Genomic DNA, 18,945 nt, shown 5'->3' with positions numbered 1-18,945 from the left:
GCATTGTGGTACAGAAGGCAGACCTGTACCCTCGCACAGAACTAGCAGACAGGATGAACCGAGGAGCAGAGAGCCAGAAAGTTGGCCAGCTGCATGCTCGTAAGGTTCGTAGGGGTAATGCCCTGAGCTGTACACCACCGCAACCATATCTTCCCGCGAAAGTCATACAAAGTCTCCGTTCCCTGCCTCCTGCTCTGGTGACTATGGAGAGGAGGTCAGAGGAGGCAGACCCCTGGGTCAGCGCAGCCGACACAGAGGCCGACCGAGGGGTCAAGGACTTCAATGGTGATGCTGACAGTTCCGACCGCACAGCAGCCATGCGTGCTGGTGGAGCAGTTGAGGATTGGAATGCGGAGTGCCCGAGCGAGGCTGCCTCAGCAGATGAGATTTGGTTTCAAGTTCCAGGGGTGGGAACATGTGTCAGGGACTGAAGGTCCGGAAACCAGGTCTGGGCTGGCCATTTCGGCGCAATGAGGATCAGCTGCGGGTGTTCCAATCTGTCTTTCCGTATCACCTTGGACAGAAATGGAAAGGGAAGAAACGCGGAGGCAATCAGACTGCTCCAATCTAGAGAGAGAGCATCCACTGCCCACGCTTCTGGGTCGGCAACCGAAGACACGGAAGTGGGAAGTCTCTTGTTGAACAAGGTTCACCATCGGCCGAAACCACTGTTCCCACACCCCCTGAAGGCTGTCCTTGTCCAGGGTGCACTCTGTGCGCATGACACTCTTGGACCTGCTAAGAGCATCTGCCAAAGTAGTTGGTTTTTCCTGCTCAGTGTCTCGCTGAAAGTGCAATGCCCTTGCTGTGGCACCAAATGGAGGAGAGCCTCAGTCCGCATTGAGAGGTCTGCCGAGTGCGCTCCCCCCATTTGTTCACATAACATGCGACCGTCGTCTTGTCCGTGAACAAGCGGATGGTCTTGCCAGTGGCCTCCCCCATGAAGTGCAGGAGAGTCCTGCGAACTGCCTCCAGTTCCAGAACATTGATGTGGCATAGGCGCTCCTCCGGGGACCAAGTCCCTGCTGCATAGAGTGAGTCCATGTGGGCTCCCCAGCCCAGGGAGGAGGCGTCTGTGAAGAGTGCCACCTGAAGAGTAGGTGGGGCTAAGGGCACCCCCTGTGTCCAAAGGGGGTGATTAACCACTCTGATCTCACCTCGAGGAAACACTCGCCCAGACATATCTGGGTATCCCATGGATGAGTGCTCTGGGACCGGCGTAACCTCAGTGCCCTCTGGAGAGGGCGCTTGAGAACCCTGTCCAGGGGAATGAGAGGTGCCGTGGACTCCATCATGCCCAAGAGGGAAGAAAGTGTCTGCACTGTATCTTGGGAGGAGTGGCGCCAGTGGCTGAGGAGGCCTGCCAGACGGTCCCAGTGATCTGGCGCCAGAGAGACTATCATAGACCGCATGTCGAATCTCATCCCTAAGAAGTCGAAGGACTGACATGGGGACAGATCGCATATCTGCTGGTCCATGAGGAAGCCCAGTTGGGAGCAAAGGTCTAGAAGTCTGGCCGTATGACTCAGGCACAGGGCCTGCGACTGGGCCAGGATAAGCAAGTCGTCCAGGTACTCACAGAGACAAATGGATTCCAAGCGGACGATGGACACCAATTCCCGCACCACCTTGGTAGACAGGAAAGGGGCAAGGGACAGACCAAATGGGAGGGCCGGGAACTGGAACCCCTTGTCCCTCCACACGAACCTCAGGTACCGACGGGATGCCGAATGGATGAGTATATGAAAATAAGCATCTTCCAGATCGATAGAGGTAGGCCAATCACCTTGTTGGATGGTCTCCCGAATCTGTGCCTGTGTGTCCATCTTGAATTTGATTTTGGGGAGGAATTTGTTGAGGGGGGACAAGTTCAAAACTGGTCTCCACCCTCCCGAGACCTTTGGAATCACCAACAACCAGCCGTAAAAACCGGGGCCCGGGTCCGAGAGTTGAGATATAGCCCCATGAGGAGTGGGTGCGATATCTCTTTTTCTAGGACGCTCTCCTGCTCCGTCGAGCTGGGCACCTAAGGAGGAGGAGTGGATCTTTAGAGGGGGGAGATCCTCCACCCAAGACAGCATGTACCCCGACTCTAGCACCGACATAATCCCGTCGTTGAGTCCCAGAGCACACCACTGATGTGCATGCCGGGACAAGTTTCCTACTTGGAGGGGCTGAACGACTGGCGGTGCTGAATCGGGGCCCAGTCATTGGGGGTGCTGCCTTCTGGCCTTGGGCATGGCCGGTCGGCTTGGACAGACCTAAGGTGGTTTATTCCTCTGCCACTGATTCGGCACACGCTGCCTTGACAGGCGGCGTGGTATATGGAGGGGCCCTGGTGGCCAGTCTCTTCAATGGCATAGAACCCTGGAGCCCATGAGAGGTGTGGGCCAAATATGAGGCCACCTCCCTGTTTGTCTCTGCCCTGTGGCTGACAAAATGGGGCGGGAACTGGCCGAAGAGGGATGCTGCTGTGCTGGGATGGACCGCAGGGCAGCCCTCTCCTCCACAGGAATGTTAGAGAGGCTGAAAATGGCATCACGCCGCGCTAGCACAGTATTGAAGTGAAGGCTGGTAGCTGTGTCTGCAGCTGCCGTGAGACCAGATGCTACCCTATTGCCAAAAGCGTGTAACCTCTGGTCGGTGAAGAGGCCCGGCGGGACAGAGGAAGGAGACCCCTTGTCCTGATTAACTGGACACTGTTCCCACAGCTCATTGGCCCTGTGAAGGAACGTGTCGAAGGTGTACGCCGTGGAAACCTCGAGGGGGCAGCAGCGGGCCAATTTGTCCCACTCTGCTAACGTTTTAAAGGATAGGTTAGCTGAAGTGGGGAAGGTGGTGCGCTGTGAGACCAACATCCTGTCCTGTGCGGAGGGCTCTGCTCCGCTGTAGGCAGGGTGGTCCTGTGTGTACCAGGACCACAACCCTCCCTTGGAGGAATCTTTAAGAAACTTTCCCGGGGAAAAGGCGCCCGGGGCAGAGAGGGACTCCCTGCCTGGAGGAGGGATGGAAGCAGCACCCCTGACAGTGCGGGCTGACTTAATAAGCCATACCTGCACCATTTCTGGCGCTCTGAGTTGCCTTGTGGTTCTGGAGTTAGAGTCACATGGCGTAAGGAGGGTCAAGGGTAACAAAGTAGCCTGAGGGACTGATTCGGCATACGTGGCCCTATTGGGGAGGGTCAGTTCGAGCTCGGCAAAGTCCGAGTTTGGTTCAGGCTGGTCCCTAGGGAGGCACGGGCTCAATCTGTCCCCCCTGGGATGTGGGCGAAGAGTGCTCATCTGCTTGTTCGTCCTCATCCGAAGACAGGGGCTCCCACTCTTGTTCGCAGTCCATCCCCTGCTGGGTGCCATCCCAAGTGGATGTACCCACTGGGGCGTCCTGTGAGCTGTGGTCAGCCCAGCGGGATGAGCTGGGACGATCCCGAGCCGGGACCATGGCCGCCACTGTTATGTCCTTGACACCTGAAGCGGGTGGGGAGCGTGTGGACCGTAGGTCCAACCATGCTTGGGATGGTGGGTGCCACACCTTTTCAGAGAGGGCGTCCCTGGATGCAAGAGCGACCCACGAGTGCTGTGTGGGGACAAACACCCACTCATCTCACTGTAGGACCGAGGGCTGGGCAGGTGGGGACTGCTGGCTCCGCCGGGCCGAGTAGGGCCCCTGAGCAGCCGTCGGTCCTGACAAGGAGGCCGTTGTGACCGTGGTGGTCACCTGTGGGTTGACAGAGGCCCGATTTGTGGACAGAGTGGCAATATTGGTCGAGGAGCTCGACCTGACCGACAAGAAGTCGATCCCACTTGTCGGGGCTGTGTGTGTCACCCTGTGAGATGTGCTGGGTTGGGTCCGGTGGGGAGCAGACAAGGGGCTGGCCCTTGGTGCTCCCGGCAACCCAGTGTGCACCCTAGATGCGCCCCAGTACGGGTAGAATGGGGGTAACTACCCGTGGGCACCAGCCATACTGTGACCCAAACCCCAAGGGTCACTGGTGCATTGACCTCCATGAAGGGAACAACCTGGCCAAGTCGGAGGGAGGTCAGGTCCGACTTGGGTGTCAGTCCCGCCCGAAGACGAGCGGGCTGACTGCCCGGAACCGCCTGACACGCACGGGCCTCCCCCAGCAGGGGAGACCGGCCGGATAGCGGGAAGACCTGCAGAGCAGGTTGCCACGCGCCCCGAATCCCCTCCCGTGGGGAGACTGGGGTGGCTTGGCCCGGGGTGGGCAAAGTAGAGATCCCCCCCCGGAACCAAATTTTTCTCCCCCCCCAAAAGGAGGTGGGGGAGGGGGGTCGACAGAGAAGGGAGGAGGGGGAACAACAATGGGGCACGCGAGGGCCGTCTCCGAGTGGGGACCCGGGTAATGGCCGGGCGCGGCCTCCCCTCGGGAGTCCGCGCCTCGCTGCGAGTCCCCACAGCACGGAGATGACTTGCCATTCACCCTTCTCCCTGCCTCGCGCTGGGACACCTCGGGAGGCGACGCTCGTACCTCTTTCCCCCCGGTCCCCTTCATGACCGTTTTACTGGTACGAACGTCGCCTCCGCGATCAGCGTCTAACGACGCATCGCCGCGGTCCGTATCGGGAGGAATCATGAGCTCCGGGTCTGGGAGAGTCTCTTACCGAGTCTCAATCCCAGCATCATGATTCCCTGCCTTCGTGGTATGGCACACGAGGCATGGAACCTGCGCTTAGGCACCCAGCGAAAATCCGACCCCCAACAGAGAAAGGAAAGACAGGATCGACTTAGAGGCAGAAAAAATCGAACGAATCGAGGGTGCCGAGTCGAATCGAGTACACAGAATGTAAGAATACAATAAACACAAGCCGCATGCAACAAAATAAGGCCAAAAGGATACGCTCAACAGCCGAAAAAAGCGTAAGACGAGACAGAGCGTAAACCTGACAAGATGGCGTGGAGAGCCTTGGCCAAAGGAATGATTAAGCGCTTATAGTTTTTAGAGGCGTTTGATTGGCTGAGAGCGGTGGGCCCGTCTTTTCACTGTTAGCCGCGCGAAATTTGGCCAAGCAGAGCAAACCAATAGGCCTAGTTTGCATCAGTTTGACATGGTACAGTATATGACACCAAATGTGAATTTTTAAGTTGCAAGATGAGTTTGATGATTGCCGAGAGCTTTAGTGTACTCTGAACGATGATTCTGAAGATAATTTTGAACTGTTTTAATGATTTTTGCGTGAGAACCTTGTAAAAATTGATTGAACTGAGTGACCTAAATATCGACTGCCTGAGTTTTGCCAACGGTGAGAGTGAAGTTGGTATAATGAATGTGCATCAATCGCTGGACCTCCAAAATCATGAATCAAACGCAGGACCTCTGAAATCGATACTGTCACTGAGTCAGTCTTAATTTCACTGATATTTATTGGCGTTCTGCACAATCTTCCTGATTGTGCTAGTTCAATGGAATATATTACTGATTTGGTTAAGTTTTAATATTACTGATTTGGTTAAGTTTTACCAAAGTTCTGAAGTTTCAAAGCTGCAAGATGAATTTGATGACTGTCGAAGTCGAAGCGTAATCTGAACGACTGTTCTGAAGATGATTTCTGCACAAGAATTTTGTAAAAGTCAACTGTACTGAGTGATCTAGACATCCACTGACCGAGTTTCACCAATATTAAGAGTGTAGTTGGTACTTCAGTGTGAATCAATTGCCGGACCTCCGAAATCGTGAATCGACTGCCGGACCTACAAAGTTGTGAATCGACCTCCGGACCTCCAAAATCGTGAACTGATCGCCAGACCGTCGGAATCGATACTGTCAGTCGTCGTTTGCACTGATATTAATTGGCATTCTGCACGATCTTCCTGATTTTTTCCAAGGTCAATGGGTTATATTTTTCTTTACAGAGAAATTACATGTGAGGTAGATTTGCTGTATGTTTTTGTTTGCTGTTGTTTTTCTCCACACCATCATAGGAAAACACATCATCCCTCAAAATGAAAAGACATAAAAATCAGCATGTTCATTGTTGCAACTTAAGTTGAGTAAGAAAAATAATAAAAAGAAGGTGTGTTAGAAGACACTGCAGACCAGACAAACTTATTCCAAAGAAAATCATACGTAAATAAAATAATTTTTTTCAAAGTTGACCAAATTTGACACATTTTACAAAGCAACATGAGCCTGGAAACAAAAATTCTTTTGCAACTTTATTATGTGTATAATGCAGGAAAAATAAACATGTGCAACTAAAGAAGGTAATTATATTTTTAATCTAGGTTTATAATTACCCACTATCGAAAATCACAAGTTATTCCCCTTGGCATAGGATTTCACAAGTGATAAGTGCTAGGCGACCTGGGTGTAAGAGGGTTAAAGAACGATCACACTCAGTCATATCGGCATACATCATTACGAATGAAGTCAATCGCCTGTTCAGACAAACAAATCAGCAACTCTGGTTCACAGTAAACACGCATACGATATGCTTTGGCTCAGTTTCATCACCTGAGACTTATTGTGAGACTCACACCCCAAACTGCACACAGAACATCAAGTATTTTGCAACACTACCAAATGGTTTACAACAAGGAACCAGGCGCGTAAACCTTGCTGGCCCAATATAAATCGGAAAAAATATTTTGATGTTGGTGACAAACAGGAACAAACTGCCACCGGTCAGTAAAAATGCGACAAAATTGTGGCTATGTACTGAGACCCAGTATGTTCAGCTGAGGAGCAGAGATAAACAGGGCATAGAACATGGGACCACAGATACAAAAAAATCCAACAAAACACCATGCAAGACTTACCGTGAGATTATCTCGTAACAGCTGCATGATCAAGGTGCTGTCTTTGTACGACTCTTCACTCAACTGGTCTAACTCCGAAATGGCATCATCAAAAGCCTGCAACACATACAGGCACTCCATGAACAGGCATTAGACTGATTCATTATCATTTAGGAATCTGTAAAAAGTTTCTTTTTTTTCTTCTTTTTTGGGGGATGGGTGGATGGGTAGGATTATGCAAATGTTGTAGTGTCATGGGAATTACAATGGAAAAAGTAACTCATCCAGTAACTTCACCAAATGAAGTAAATTTCCATCCAACAAACCAGTAGTCCTTGGGAAGCACCCTTACACCTTTGAGAAAACTCATATTGTAAGAGACAGGAAGATAATGGTAGCCACATGGGGGTATTTGATCCCATCTAAATAGCTGTGTTAAATGATCTGAAACAACGACAAAGGGTGGGAATCTATGACAGGCTGTTTAAGAACAATTAATTGAATGTAGTTTTCTGAGAGTGATAATTCCACACACACATGTATACACGTCAATTCTTCTTCTTCTTCTGCGTTTATGGGCTGCAACTCCCACGTTCACTTGTATATGCCCAAGTGGGCTTTTATGTGTATGACCGTTTTTAACCCACCATGTAGGCAGCTATACTCCGCTTTTGGGGGTGTGCATGCTGGGTATGTTCTTGTTTCCATAACCCACCGAACGCTGACATGGATTACAGGATCTTTAACGTGCGTACTTGATCTTCTGCTTGCGTATACACAAAGGAGGTTCAGGCACTGGCAGGTCTGCATATTTGTTGACCTGGGAGATCATAAAAATCTCCACCCTTTACCCACCAGGCGCCGTCTCCAGTGATTTGAACCCGGGACCTTCAGACTGAAAGTCCAATGCTTTAACCATTCGGCTATTGCGCCCGTCTACAAGTCAATGATAGTAAATTTTCCATGGACAAGACTTAGCTGGGAACATTAACCCTATTCACCTGTCTGCTTTTTCTGCAACTGCAAGAAATGCAAGCAGAAAATATACTGGACACAAAAGCAAAGGGTTGGAGTTGCAAATGATAAAATATCATATAAAACTGTTTTTGCAGATGTTCAACTTCAAGTCTTTCTCTAAATTTCTTTGTCGCTATTAATCTACTACTAAACAAAGAGAGTGCAAGTAAGCTGCAGACTATCTAAGAATAAGTAAGGCTGGCTGTTTACTATTAGTATTAGGCTATTAGCAACTTGAGTCGGTCGTCTAACCAACTTGTGGGCTGAATGTTTCCCCCTTTCATAGAACAAGGCAGCCTGGGTCCAACTGAAATATCACTGTTTAATGTCTGGGCATAACTGTCATAGTAATAGTTCTCATAAAACAATATTCATTACCACTTTAACCATGACTTTCCGGCTTGGATGCTCCAATACAAAAAGCAGTGCCTGCTTGCCAAGCACTGCTCAAAGAAACCAACCTCAAGGCAAAACAGCACCTGAAGAAACTGTCAGTTACTCTGATGCTCAACCATTTATTTCAATAATTCAAACCCTTCACTTCACATAGTGAACACTGAAGTAGTTGAGGCAAATCCAGCATTAACTTATTTCTTTTTATCTCACAGACGAAATGTCTTGAAATCTACTGTAAAAATACTAAAGATGGAAACTGGAAAACAACTGCATATTTAACTCATACAGAAACAACCTGACAGAATCTTTTCAAAACCAGATTTCAAGAATATCTGGACCCAGGTGCTCTTGTATTCTTCCTACATTTGTAACTGAATGCTATTCATTTAATGTGCAGCACACAAAAAAATCTGTGAAACAAATCCAAAATAAAAATTTCTGTAGACACACACATGATCACAGCTTGAAACAATGACAGACAGAAAAATGAAGGAAGAAAGATGAGATTGTGAGTGACCCCCCCCCACCCCCCTCCAAAAAAGGTATAACTCAGATATATAGGGCAGTTTACCTTTTTGGCCAGGTTGCAGGCCTTCTGTGGTTTATTCATGATTTCATAATAGAAAACAGAGTAGTTCAGTGCCAGTCCCAGACGAATGGGGTGAGTGGGAGCCATCTTGGCTTCAGCAATTTCAGTGGCCTTCTCGTACGCTCCTTCAGAGTTTTTCATGTGTGCTGAAACCAATCAATCAAGAAAACACTGAAGCAGAGAGAAAAGAGGTTTTATCACAGGGGAATCATTTGTCATAAATAGGAGGAGTTTGTATTATACTCCATGTTTGGTGATACATATACTGTACCATGCCAAACTGATACAAACTAGGCCCATCGGCTTGCTCTGCTTGGCCAAATTTCATGCGGCTAACAGTGAAAAGATGACCCGTCTTGCCTGGTCCTCTCTTAGCCAATCAAACACCTCTAAAAACTACAAGCAAAACAAAAACCAAAAAAAAAGGGAGGTGGGCCTGGGGGGGGGGGGGGGGGGGGGGGTCGGGGGATGGGAATAAGGGGAAATAAATTTGAAACTTTATGGTTTGGGGGACAAATTGTTCATTTAAATTGTTTTTCACCTCCAGTTGTTTCTTCCTCAATTGTAAATTGCTTGGGGAAAAAAATTTGCTGGGCCTGAGATGCACGCTGTATGAACATAACACTAAACTGAAATTGAATAACACATTTTCTTGCAGTTTAAACTTACAGTAAAGAAAATCCCATAAAAAAAAGTTATCCCCCTTTCCAGGATTGTGACATACGCTCTATCCAACAAAGGAATCAAGAGAAGACATATATATATATATATATATATATATATATATATATATATATATATATATATAAAAGGGAGGGGCAAAATCATTAAAAACTGAGTTCTGTATTATGAAGTTGGAAAAAAAAGGAGAAGCAAAAACAAAAACAAATAAACAAAAAAAAAACAACAACAAAAAACAAAACAAAACAAAAAAAACAAACAAAAAAAAACAAAAAAAACCCACCCCGCAAAAAAGAGAAAAAAGAAAAGATAAAAACTTGATTGGCATTGAACCATGTAAGTTGTAACTTTGCAAGTTGCGCTCGGAAACAAGATCAACTCAAGACCAAAACAAAACTGAGCAGTGTTATCAAAAATTAACATCTAAAGTCGTTTGTTTTTTCTTTCTTTTTTTAGTGCGATAAATTCATTACTCTGTTAGAGGTGACAACACTGTTTAAATCATGTTACTTTGATAAATCTCCATTATCTAAGAATTCTTTTTAAGTTCATGGTAAAGGTGAAGCTGCCATCGCCTCAGGCATTGCAACATTGCCATTTTTACCAGATCTGCACAAATCAGTGTGGTGGCGCAAGGTCTACGGAAGCTGAGAAAGCTCTGCCCTAGGGGTGCCATCGATTCAATTAAAAAAAACAAAAAACAATAACGTTCATTCTACTTTTTTCTAGTTAATTCAGTATCCACTTTCAAATATTCACATGGTGTAGTAAGTATCGTTCTAACCAATCTAAGTGTTCCGACCAGAATTTTTAATTCTTTTCTTTTATTTGCAAACAAGAAAAATGATGTCAATCCGTCTTTAAACCCAATCGTTCAGGCAACAAACAGGGCAGAACCAAATAGATTTCCTTGAATCGGAACCTCAGCAATATAAACCATTCACAATTCAGAATCAGACACATGGCTTAACCAAGAAGATTTTATGGCTTTCCACAATGTTTATATCACATCCAGTATTGACAAAGTATTTCTAAGAGAAAATGAATTTGTTCATATTTACCACAGACACACGAACACTGGGTTATCACCCAGACTCGCTTTGTTTGCATGAGTACAAAAAACATCAACATAAAACAGGTTGTAAGATTATGATAACAATCACAACTCTTGCAGACAATATGTATTATGTAAGTGAATGACTGTCACAACAATGGCAAATGTGGGCACAATCAACATAAAACAAGAGGCAGAGCCTTCAAGACTCACTTGTGATACACTTTAAAAAAAAATCCAAGCTTTTTATGTATTGAGTATAATGCATTTACTGTTATATTTATATTTTTTATATTCTCTAAACTTGGCACTTTGATCTGGTATTCGACTCAACAAAAGATCTGTCATTATTTTCATTTTTTGTTCAAACAGGAACTTCTTTTGCTAAGCATGAAAGTTTTGTTTATTGCAAACGTTTTGCTGCAGGCAGTAAAACAAGGGAAATTACTCTGCTGGGGGACTTAGTTTGCTTTAAACTGATCTTTCTCATCTTAAACATTACATTTTGAAATTATACTCAATAAATAAAAGCTTGGATGTTTTTTAAAAAGTGCATCATAAGTGAGTCTTGAAGGCCTTGCCTCTCTTGTTTCAAAATGTAATGTTTAAGATGAGAAAGATCAGTTTAAAGCAAATTAACTCCCCCTAGCATTACAGAGTAACTTCCCTTTTTTTACTATCTGCACCAAAACGTTTGCAAAATAAATAAAACTCCCATGCTTAGCAAAAGAAGTTCCTGTTTGAACAAAAAATGATAATAATGACTGCTCTAGCTGTTGGGTCAGAATATCAGATCAAAGTGCCAAGTTTAGAGAATACAAAAAATATAAATATAACAGTAAATGCAGTTTGCATATAATTAGGCTTCATTCTTTATTTTTTTGTGCCCATCCCAGAGGCGCAATATTGTTTTAAACAAGATGACTGGAAAGAACTGAATTTTTCCTATTTTTATGCCAAATTTGGTGTCAACTGACAAAGTAGTTGCAGAGAAAATGTCAATGTTAAAGTTTACCACGGACACACAGACACACACACAGACAACCGAACACCGGGTTAAAACATAGACTCACTTGTTTACACAAGTGAGTCAAAAATGATCAGAAACTGCAGTCAAGCTTTATGACATCAAAGACTTTTCCCAAAAGAAAAAGAAACTCTTTAAGTTTAATCAATTAATGACACTAAATCAAATGACTAACTCAGTCAATGCAGCATGTGGGCTGACAAAAATCATCTAATGTGCATGCTGTTTTGCTTTCCCTGCAAACAGGTCTGTTCTGACCAGTGACAAAGAGCGTGGCAAAATTGATACGTTTGCACATTCAACCCTGGGTTTCATGAAAATCACAATTATTGGCTCCTGTCCTAACCATGGCAGTAATCAGTGACAACAGTTCTCTGATGTCCACAGCACGCCCCCTTCATTGCTCTCCGACTAGCCTAAGACCTATTGATTTACACCACTGGCCAGTGCCCAGTCCCTTTCCTTCTTCTACCCCACTTCCCACTCCTTCAAACTACAGGCTTATAGTCATACCCACCCATCTCTCTGTCACTGTCAGCCGCTCAAAAATGATGTATGCTGAGACTGAACAATGTTGCTTTGCGTTTCATCGTTATGGTTGTGTAATCATGTTCAAACAAATCAGAAAAAGAGATTCATCTACATCACTGTGCCTATCCATAATCATTTGCACAGCCTGCAAAGTTGTGTAGATCTGCTGACTAAGACCACTGTCTTTGCTTTTTTGCATTCGAAGCAAACCCCCTTCCAGGTTCATTCCAAGTGGTCCAGTTAGAAAATCATTATCAAGAAGAAAGGGGTCTTCCACCTGATGTATATTAAGTTAAGTCGTATTTTTATCATCCAGACACACCAAATTAACCATTCAAAATATGTTTATGGTCACTGAACCAAACTCTGGTAAAGGAAAAATGATGCAGTACATCAGTGGACATCTTACATACAATACAGCAACACTTTCTGTAGTACGTCCGCTGACATAGGCACTGAACAGGAAAAAAATGTTGTGATGTTAGAAACTTTACATGCATGTTTTGAAATTTATGTTTGCTTTCATCTACTCTGAAGTAAGTTCTGTTTTTTGAGTGTCAAACTGAAACAGTAAATACCTTTAGTTTATCTGGTCAGAGTCAGTTGTGAAATACTCAAATAGTCTAAACTCTCTACTGAAAAATAATTTCAGCCATGAAACCGATTTTTTTCATTTTAATTTTTTTTTTAATAATAAACTTTCAGTGTTAAACTTATAAAAGAAAATATAACACTCAGATTCTGGACCAAATACATAATCATGAGGCGTTCAATTTCACCTGAAACACCATGGTAAAATATCCAAATATCATGTCCCTCTACCTTCTTTGTCCTGGGACAATGTCACTTCAGACAGGTAGCGGAAGTAGTCACCCTTCATTTTCAGGTAGAACACCCTGCTGTCTTCCTGGTCACTGGAGCTGTCCTGTGAGCTGTCAATCAGGTACTTGTCCAACAATTCCTAAAGACACACACACACACACACACTATAAATCAACAAGCCTACAACTGATTCAAAGCTCCAGAGCAATATCCCTGTAATCCAGCACAAGAACTGTACAACAGAAAAATAAAAGACACTGCTGCAAGTACTATTTTTATCTTGCAACTGGACAACCCTATCTTAATCTTGCATTTTCTGATTTTGTCACCTTTAGGACCTTGACTATTTCAGTATTTGACCACTAATTGACTAAACATGACTTTTGAAAAGGTTGGCATGTTATGCTACAATCTATCAAATTTAATGAACATTAGAAGACAGGAAAGGCAAGGCCTTCACGACTCACTTGTGGTATACACTAAATGGAAAAAAAAAAGAGAAAACAGTAATAATAATGAATCTTATATTAAGTTATGAAAATCAGTTTGCTGAAATGTATTAGAACTCTGTTATTATAAATATAATTACATAAAGCTTCCCGTTAAAAAAAAGAAAAAGAAAAAAAAAAGTTCCATGCAGATTCGAACAGAAGATGTTCGAACTCTGTTATTATAATAACAGAAGATGTTCGAATCGAGAATGAGTGGTTTTATCCACTGTGCTGACACGGCTTCAACAATGACGTTAAAAAATTATCATTTGAGCATGTTATTTTAGTGGAATAAATCGACAATGGTAATCGAAGTGACAACGCTGTTTACATCATGTTATTTGGTCTATCTCGGGCACTTAAGAAGTCCGAGGTAATGGACACATTCCCATCACTTCAAGAAGCTCTTTTCACTCACTAAGAAACTATGACACCGTCCGTTCAATTTCTCTTTTCTGTTCATTCTAGTTTCTTCAGCATCCACTTTAAAACATTCATATGCAGTAAACGAGTCAATAATTATTGAAGAAATTCTTTTACTTTGGCAGTGAAGAGATGTTGCCATCGCATCAAGCTTGACATATTTTTTGTCAAGATCTGCACAGACCTGTGTTGAAAAGGTTGACCTGAACTCCATGAAACAGTCGATTCGAATTTTCTTTTATGTTCATTTGAGTTAATTTAATGTCCACTTATAAATATATTCATATGCAGTAAACACGTCAATAATGTAGTTACTAAGTTAGTATCACTGTATCAGTATCATGAGTATGTGTTCTGTCCAGAATTTTTATTTCTTTCCTTTTAATTGCAAACAAGAAAAACAAGGTCATGGCATCCTCTTAACACAATGCCTACATTCCGGCAGCTGCAAAGAGGTAACAGTGTTTTCTGAAGCCGGATCGAGCATCAATAATATAAACTGTTAATAATTCAGAAATAGCCTAAATTCAGTAGACGTTCAAGTTCAACCTATTATTGGTATGACTGTGAAGATTTTTTTTTTTCAAAACTGTGTACTTAAAGCTGAATATGGTATTGGTAAACAAAGTATTTTCAGAGAAAATGACAATGTAAAAGTTTACCATGGACACACAGACATACATACATACACACACACGGACAACCTAACGCCGGGTTATAACATAAACTCACTTTGTATGTATACACAAGCGCGTCAAAACGTACACAAATCTACAAGCTCTATCATGCTTTGAAAAGTTTTGGATTTTGTCATTGTATGACCATGAACTTTGATCCCTGACACTGAACCTGTTTTGGTTCTCTCACCATGACCACACAGTTATAAGTCTGTTACTATCAGTATCAATTATCAATATCATAGGATTAAAAAACAAAACAAAACAATGTTGACAGGATATAAGAATGCATCTCACTTTCACAGGTCTACATTTTCTAACAAATCTTCTCTCTTTTTAAAATTTATTTTAAAAAATTATATATATTTTTTTTCTTTTAGAAAGGCTTAAATATTAAGTTGGGGGATGGCCATGTGCATGCTTGTCTAAGACTGAGACTGAGACAAACTGATACCTCACAACTATAAGCAAAAGCTGAGTACAATACATTCACATACAAGTCACTTTCAGACTTTGTCAGCCCTCTATAAAGCAAGTAAATTACTCACACTGGCCATCTATTTTTTCCCACCTGAGACTGAATAAAATCCAGTAAGTTGCCAATGGTGAGTAGTGTAAAAAAAAAAAAAAAAAAAAAAAAAAAATCCAAAGACTACCTGCCTGCCCGTACAGTTTTCTTGTCTATCAACAACAGCAAGTGAGCAACATTTCTCCCAGACTTAAGTTTGTTCATCCACAAGGAAGTTTCTAGGAACAAAAATATCTTACAGGAGTATCAACAGAATTCATGCTGTTCTTGTTCTGATTTAATCTTAAGGAAGAGGAGCATGGGTACATTTACTGTTTTGATATCAGCAGCTTTGTCAGCAGCTGTCTTCATATTGTTTTCTTTCACTCCTTTATGTTTTCCTGAACACAGTGACAAAGGAAATATGGGGGAGGGAGGGCAGAGGATGCTTCTAGTATGGGAAAAACTTCTTCACAGCAGATAATGTTAGTATACTGTCAGACTCAAGCTGTAGCCTGACAGTGACACATGATTTTGACTCATCAGTTTTCTAAATGTTCAACTAGATATTTTATTATTTCCCCAGAACCAGTCACTATAAGTGGGCTTGTGAAGTCACTGAAAGTGGGCCTATGAATGTCACTGTAAATGGGCTTGTGTGCATAATAAAACAGTCAAAACATGTAATCTTGGTATTTTACCATAAACCACCACTGCCAGTTTTGAAATGACTAATTCTCAGGTGTAAAAAGTTCAAGAAGGAGAACCAACAGCAATCAGATCACAATTTTCTAGTCATAATCTACATGGGTCAAACTGAACATCGAATCATGATTCATACTGAGCATTCAAATTTCAATCATCTACTGATCGAGGATAGGCGCCATATAAGTACCCACATCATATATCGTGCAACTCCAATGACTCAGAATGTCACCCATTTAATTTAAACTTTGAAAGAACCCCAGTGGAGAATGGGCCAAGAGGTCACAGTCTGCCCAGGAATTGAGGAAGTGAGAAAATCTGGGTGAACAGGTTTGAATTCCACTCTTGTCACTATTTTTTGCCCTTTCACTCAACCTTGAGCATTGATCAGAAGTGAACGTTTGTCATTTAGATGATAAACTGAGATCCCGTGTGCACCATGGACATAGCGCATGTAAAAGAACCCATAGTGACAAAAGGGTTGACCCTGGCAAAATTCTGTAGAAAAATCCCCTTTGATAATGATAGGAAAATAAATACAGTTGCAGATAAAAAAAATAAAACAACTTAAACCATCACCACCAGAAAAAAAAAAAAAAAGCAGTGGTGCTCACTGCAGCTTGATTTTCACACTGAGAATTCTGTAGACAAAAGAATATTAACATGTGATATATCCACCAACATGACAGGTCTTCCCAAAATTCAGTGCATGTAGCATCTTGTTCTTGAGCTATAGTCTATACAGATTATCATCAATCATATTTATAGGGCCCCCTCGAATACACTTCAACAGAATAGAATGTGAGATATGGTGGAACATACTTGAAGAAACAGGCCAGTTCAGCCAGGTTAGTTCTGATAGTACTCATGCTGATGGTAGACTAGAGCGAATGCAAGTAACAGTTATAATACTACTCAGAAGCACTAGTACTATGACAATATATATCCACAATTTTCCCCTCAAGATGGAATGAGTATAGAGTAGTGTTCATAACATGGCGTGGGCGTTCATTCTGCCAGATGAATGACGGGTAACTAAGAAATGTGATATGACCTGATACAATTTCTAATTTAATACAAAATAATAAGCCTAGCTATAAAATGTCATTATCAATATTCACAATAGTGGTAACATAATGAAATGTGGCATTCTTATAAGTTTTTAATTTTCTTCATATGGCTGTGAAATAAAAATCAGTGATCAACTTCCTTATAATTAATATAAGTAATATAACTTGGATGCTCGTCTGATCAGAAAGGCGAGACAAGACTGTTGGCCAAAAAGAACCTTGCACTGCACTGCACTGCACTGCACAGCGCACACACACACACACACGCACGCACCGACATACATTCACAGACCGGTAATGACACAAATCCCCGAGATCATTATGGAATGCAACGAATGTCTACTGGAATGACTCAGAAGAGCAAACATACCAACACATCGTTGCAGGTCGATATCAGCTCCAATTCGATTTTTTCTTTATATTTTTTTGTCATGTTCTGCTTCTTCTCGGAGGCTTCGGTTTTAGCCTCGATACTGGACATAACCCTCCACGACGAGCGTCGGGCACCGACGACATTCTTGTACGCAACCGACAGTAGATTTCTCTCGTCGTTGCTGAGGACACACTTACTGTCACCGGAGCTCTCTTCCACCAAATCTTTCATGTATTTCGCCATATCATCGTAACGTTCAGCTTGCTCGGCAAGCTTTGCCTTATTTACATATAAATCTTTTTTTGAAGACATGTTTCCTGTTGTGGCATGCGATGTACACTTCGCTACCAACTGGATTGATAAAGAGTATCCAAAATGGCCGACGTAATGCCTACTTTCTCGTCAGTGCTGAATATACTGAGATTTAAAAAAACTGAAAGTTTATCTTATTCTTGTACTCTGAAATTAAGTATTTGAAAAACACCATTTTTTCTATAGATGTGATACAATGATCATCCTCGGGACAGGGTGTTTAATATTTGGGAACTATTTATGTGGCGAAGTGGCGCATGCACTTACAGTCATTTGCAAGTATTCATCCGCGTGACTCCGAAACCCCATGAGTCTTGCTGGTTGACGTCATGGTATCCATGGCAATAAATGATCACACTTCAATTTTCAAATTATTACATTTCGATGATACTAGAGGACAAGTGATCGAACGTAACATGTTAGAGAATTGTGTAGAATTAACTAAATTCCATGCTGAATGTGGTTTTGGTTTTATCTTTTTACTGCAACTGTCTACAAAAAAACCTCTCTTTGCCGGCACCTTGTGTGCGCGAGAACGCCCGTGTACATGTATCCATGGACAGTCTAGGTCGTCAGACTCGGCACATTCCCGGGCTCTTGCCAAAAGTACTTGATGAACGCGCTCGAAAGTCAAGCGATAACAGCATTATTGGGATCCAAGCAGACTCGGAAGATTTTGGGTTCGACAGAATCCCCGCGCAACGCGATCATGGAGAGTCAGTGAAATAGGGCTTGGGGGGTTCTCAATCTCCCAGGTCAGTATCAGTATCAGTAGCTCAAGGAGGCGTCACTGCATTCGGATATATATATATATATATATATATATATATATATATATATATATATATATATATATATATATATATACGCTACACCACATCTCCAAAGCAGATTCCTGACCAGCACCGTAACACAACGCGCTTAGGTCAACAGACACGGATGTGCTGACCTACTTCGCACTTTGTATATTTTTTTTATGCGCGCTTGCCATATGGTGGCATCTCATATTTGATATGCCTGGTTTGTGCACAGTTAGCTCACTTGTCTAGAAGGTTTCTTGATAAACAAACAAACAACAAAATACACGTTAGATATTCAGTGTCATGGAAAAGAAAAATGGCGCTGGCGGTACAACAGAGCTACCAATGATGGTAGTCAGTCCTGGCAGTAGGATATGGTGATGAAGAAGAAGAAGAAGAAGAAGAAGAAGATGATGATAATTGTGGCGAATAATAATGATAATAATAATCAGTTATTGATGATAATGAATTTTTCAACAGTACGGCACTTCCCCAGTACAGGCAGTATAGTAAAGAGCTTTTGAACTTTCAAGTTATAAGACTTTAGTCATAATGATGCAGACTATGATTATACAGAGAACATAAAGCAGAATATCAGTAATTATTTACACGTGGAGGAGCATGGGGCTCAGTCAATGGTGAAAACGCCCACCACCCACTACAAGACTGGAACGTGCCAGCTTTCCTTGATGAAGGCACAGGCAGCTCCACGTTGG

At 43.0% G+C, this 18,945-nt stretch overlaps 1 protein-coding gene across 1 annotated transcript in view; it reads right to left on the bottom strand.

The window, feature by feature from the left end:
* The window catches only part of LOC143277258 (14-3-3 protein beta/alpha-like), a 29,516-nt gene extending 12,000 nt beyond the window's left edge, over window positions 1–17,516 (bottom strand). The window contains exons 1-4 of the mRNA XM_076582036.1: window positions 17,115–17,516; window positions 12,871–13,009; window positions 8,738–8,901; window positions 6,775–6,870 (exon numbers count right to left, since the gene is read on the bottom strand). Of these exons, the coding sequence (XP_076438151.1) occupies window positions 6,775–6,870; window positions 8,738–8,901; window positions 12,871–13,009; window positions 17,115–17,429 (714 nt within the window). The 5' untranslated portion in view covers window positions 17,430–17,516. The remainder of the gene's footprint in view (window positions 1–6,774; window positions 6,871–8,737; window positions 8,902–12,870; window positions 13,010–17,114) is intronic.
* Between the last annotated feature and the right edge of the window lie 1,429 nt (window positions 17,517–18,945).

Source organism: Babylonia areolata, chromosome 33, assembly GCF_041734735.1.
Source record: "Babylonia areolata isolate BAREFJ2019XMU chromosome 33, ASM4173473v1, whole genome shotgun sequence".
Lineage (NCBI taxonomy): Eukaryota > Metazoa > Mollusca > Gastropoda > Neogastropoda > Buccinidae > Babylonia > Babylonia areolata.
This window is presented reverse-complemented; position numbering and strand designations above follow the sequence as displayed.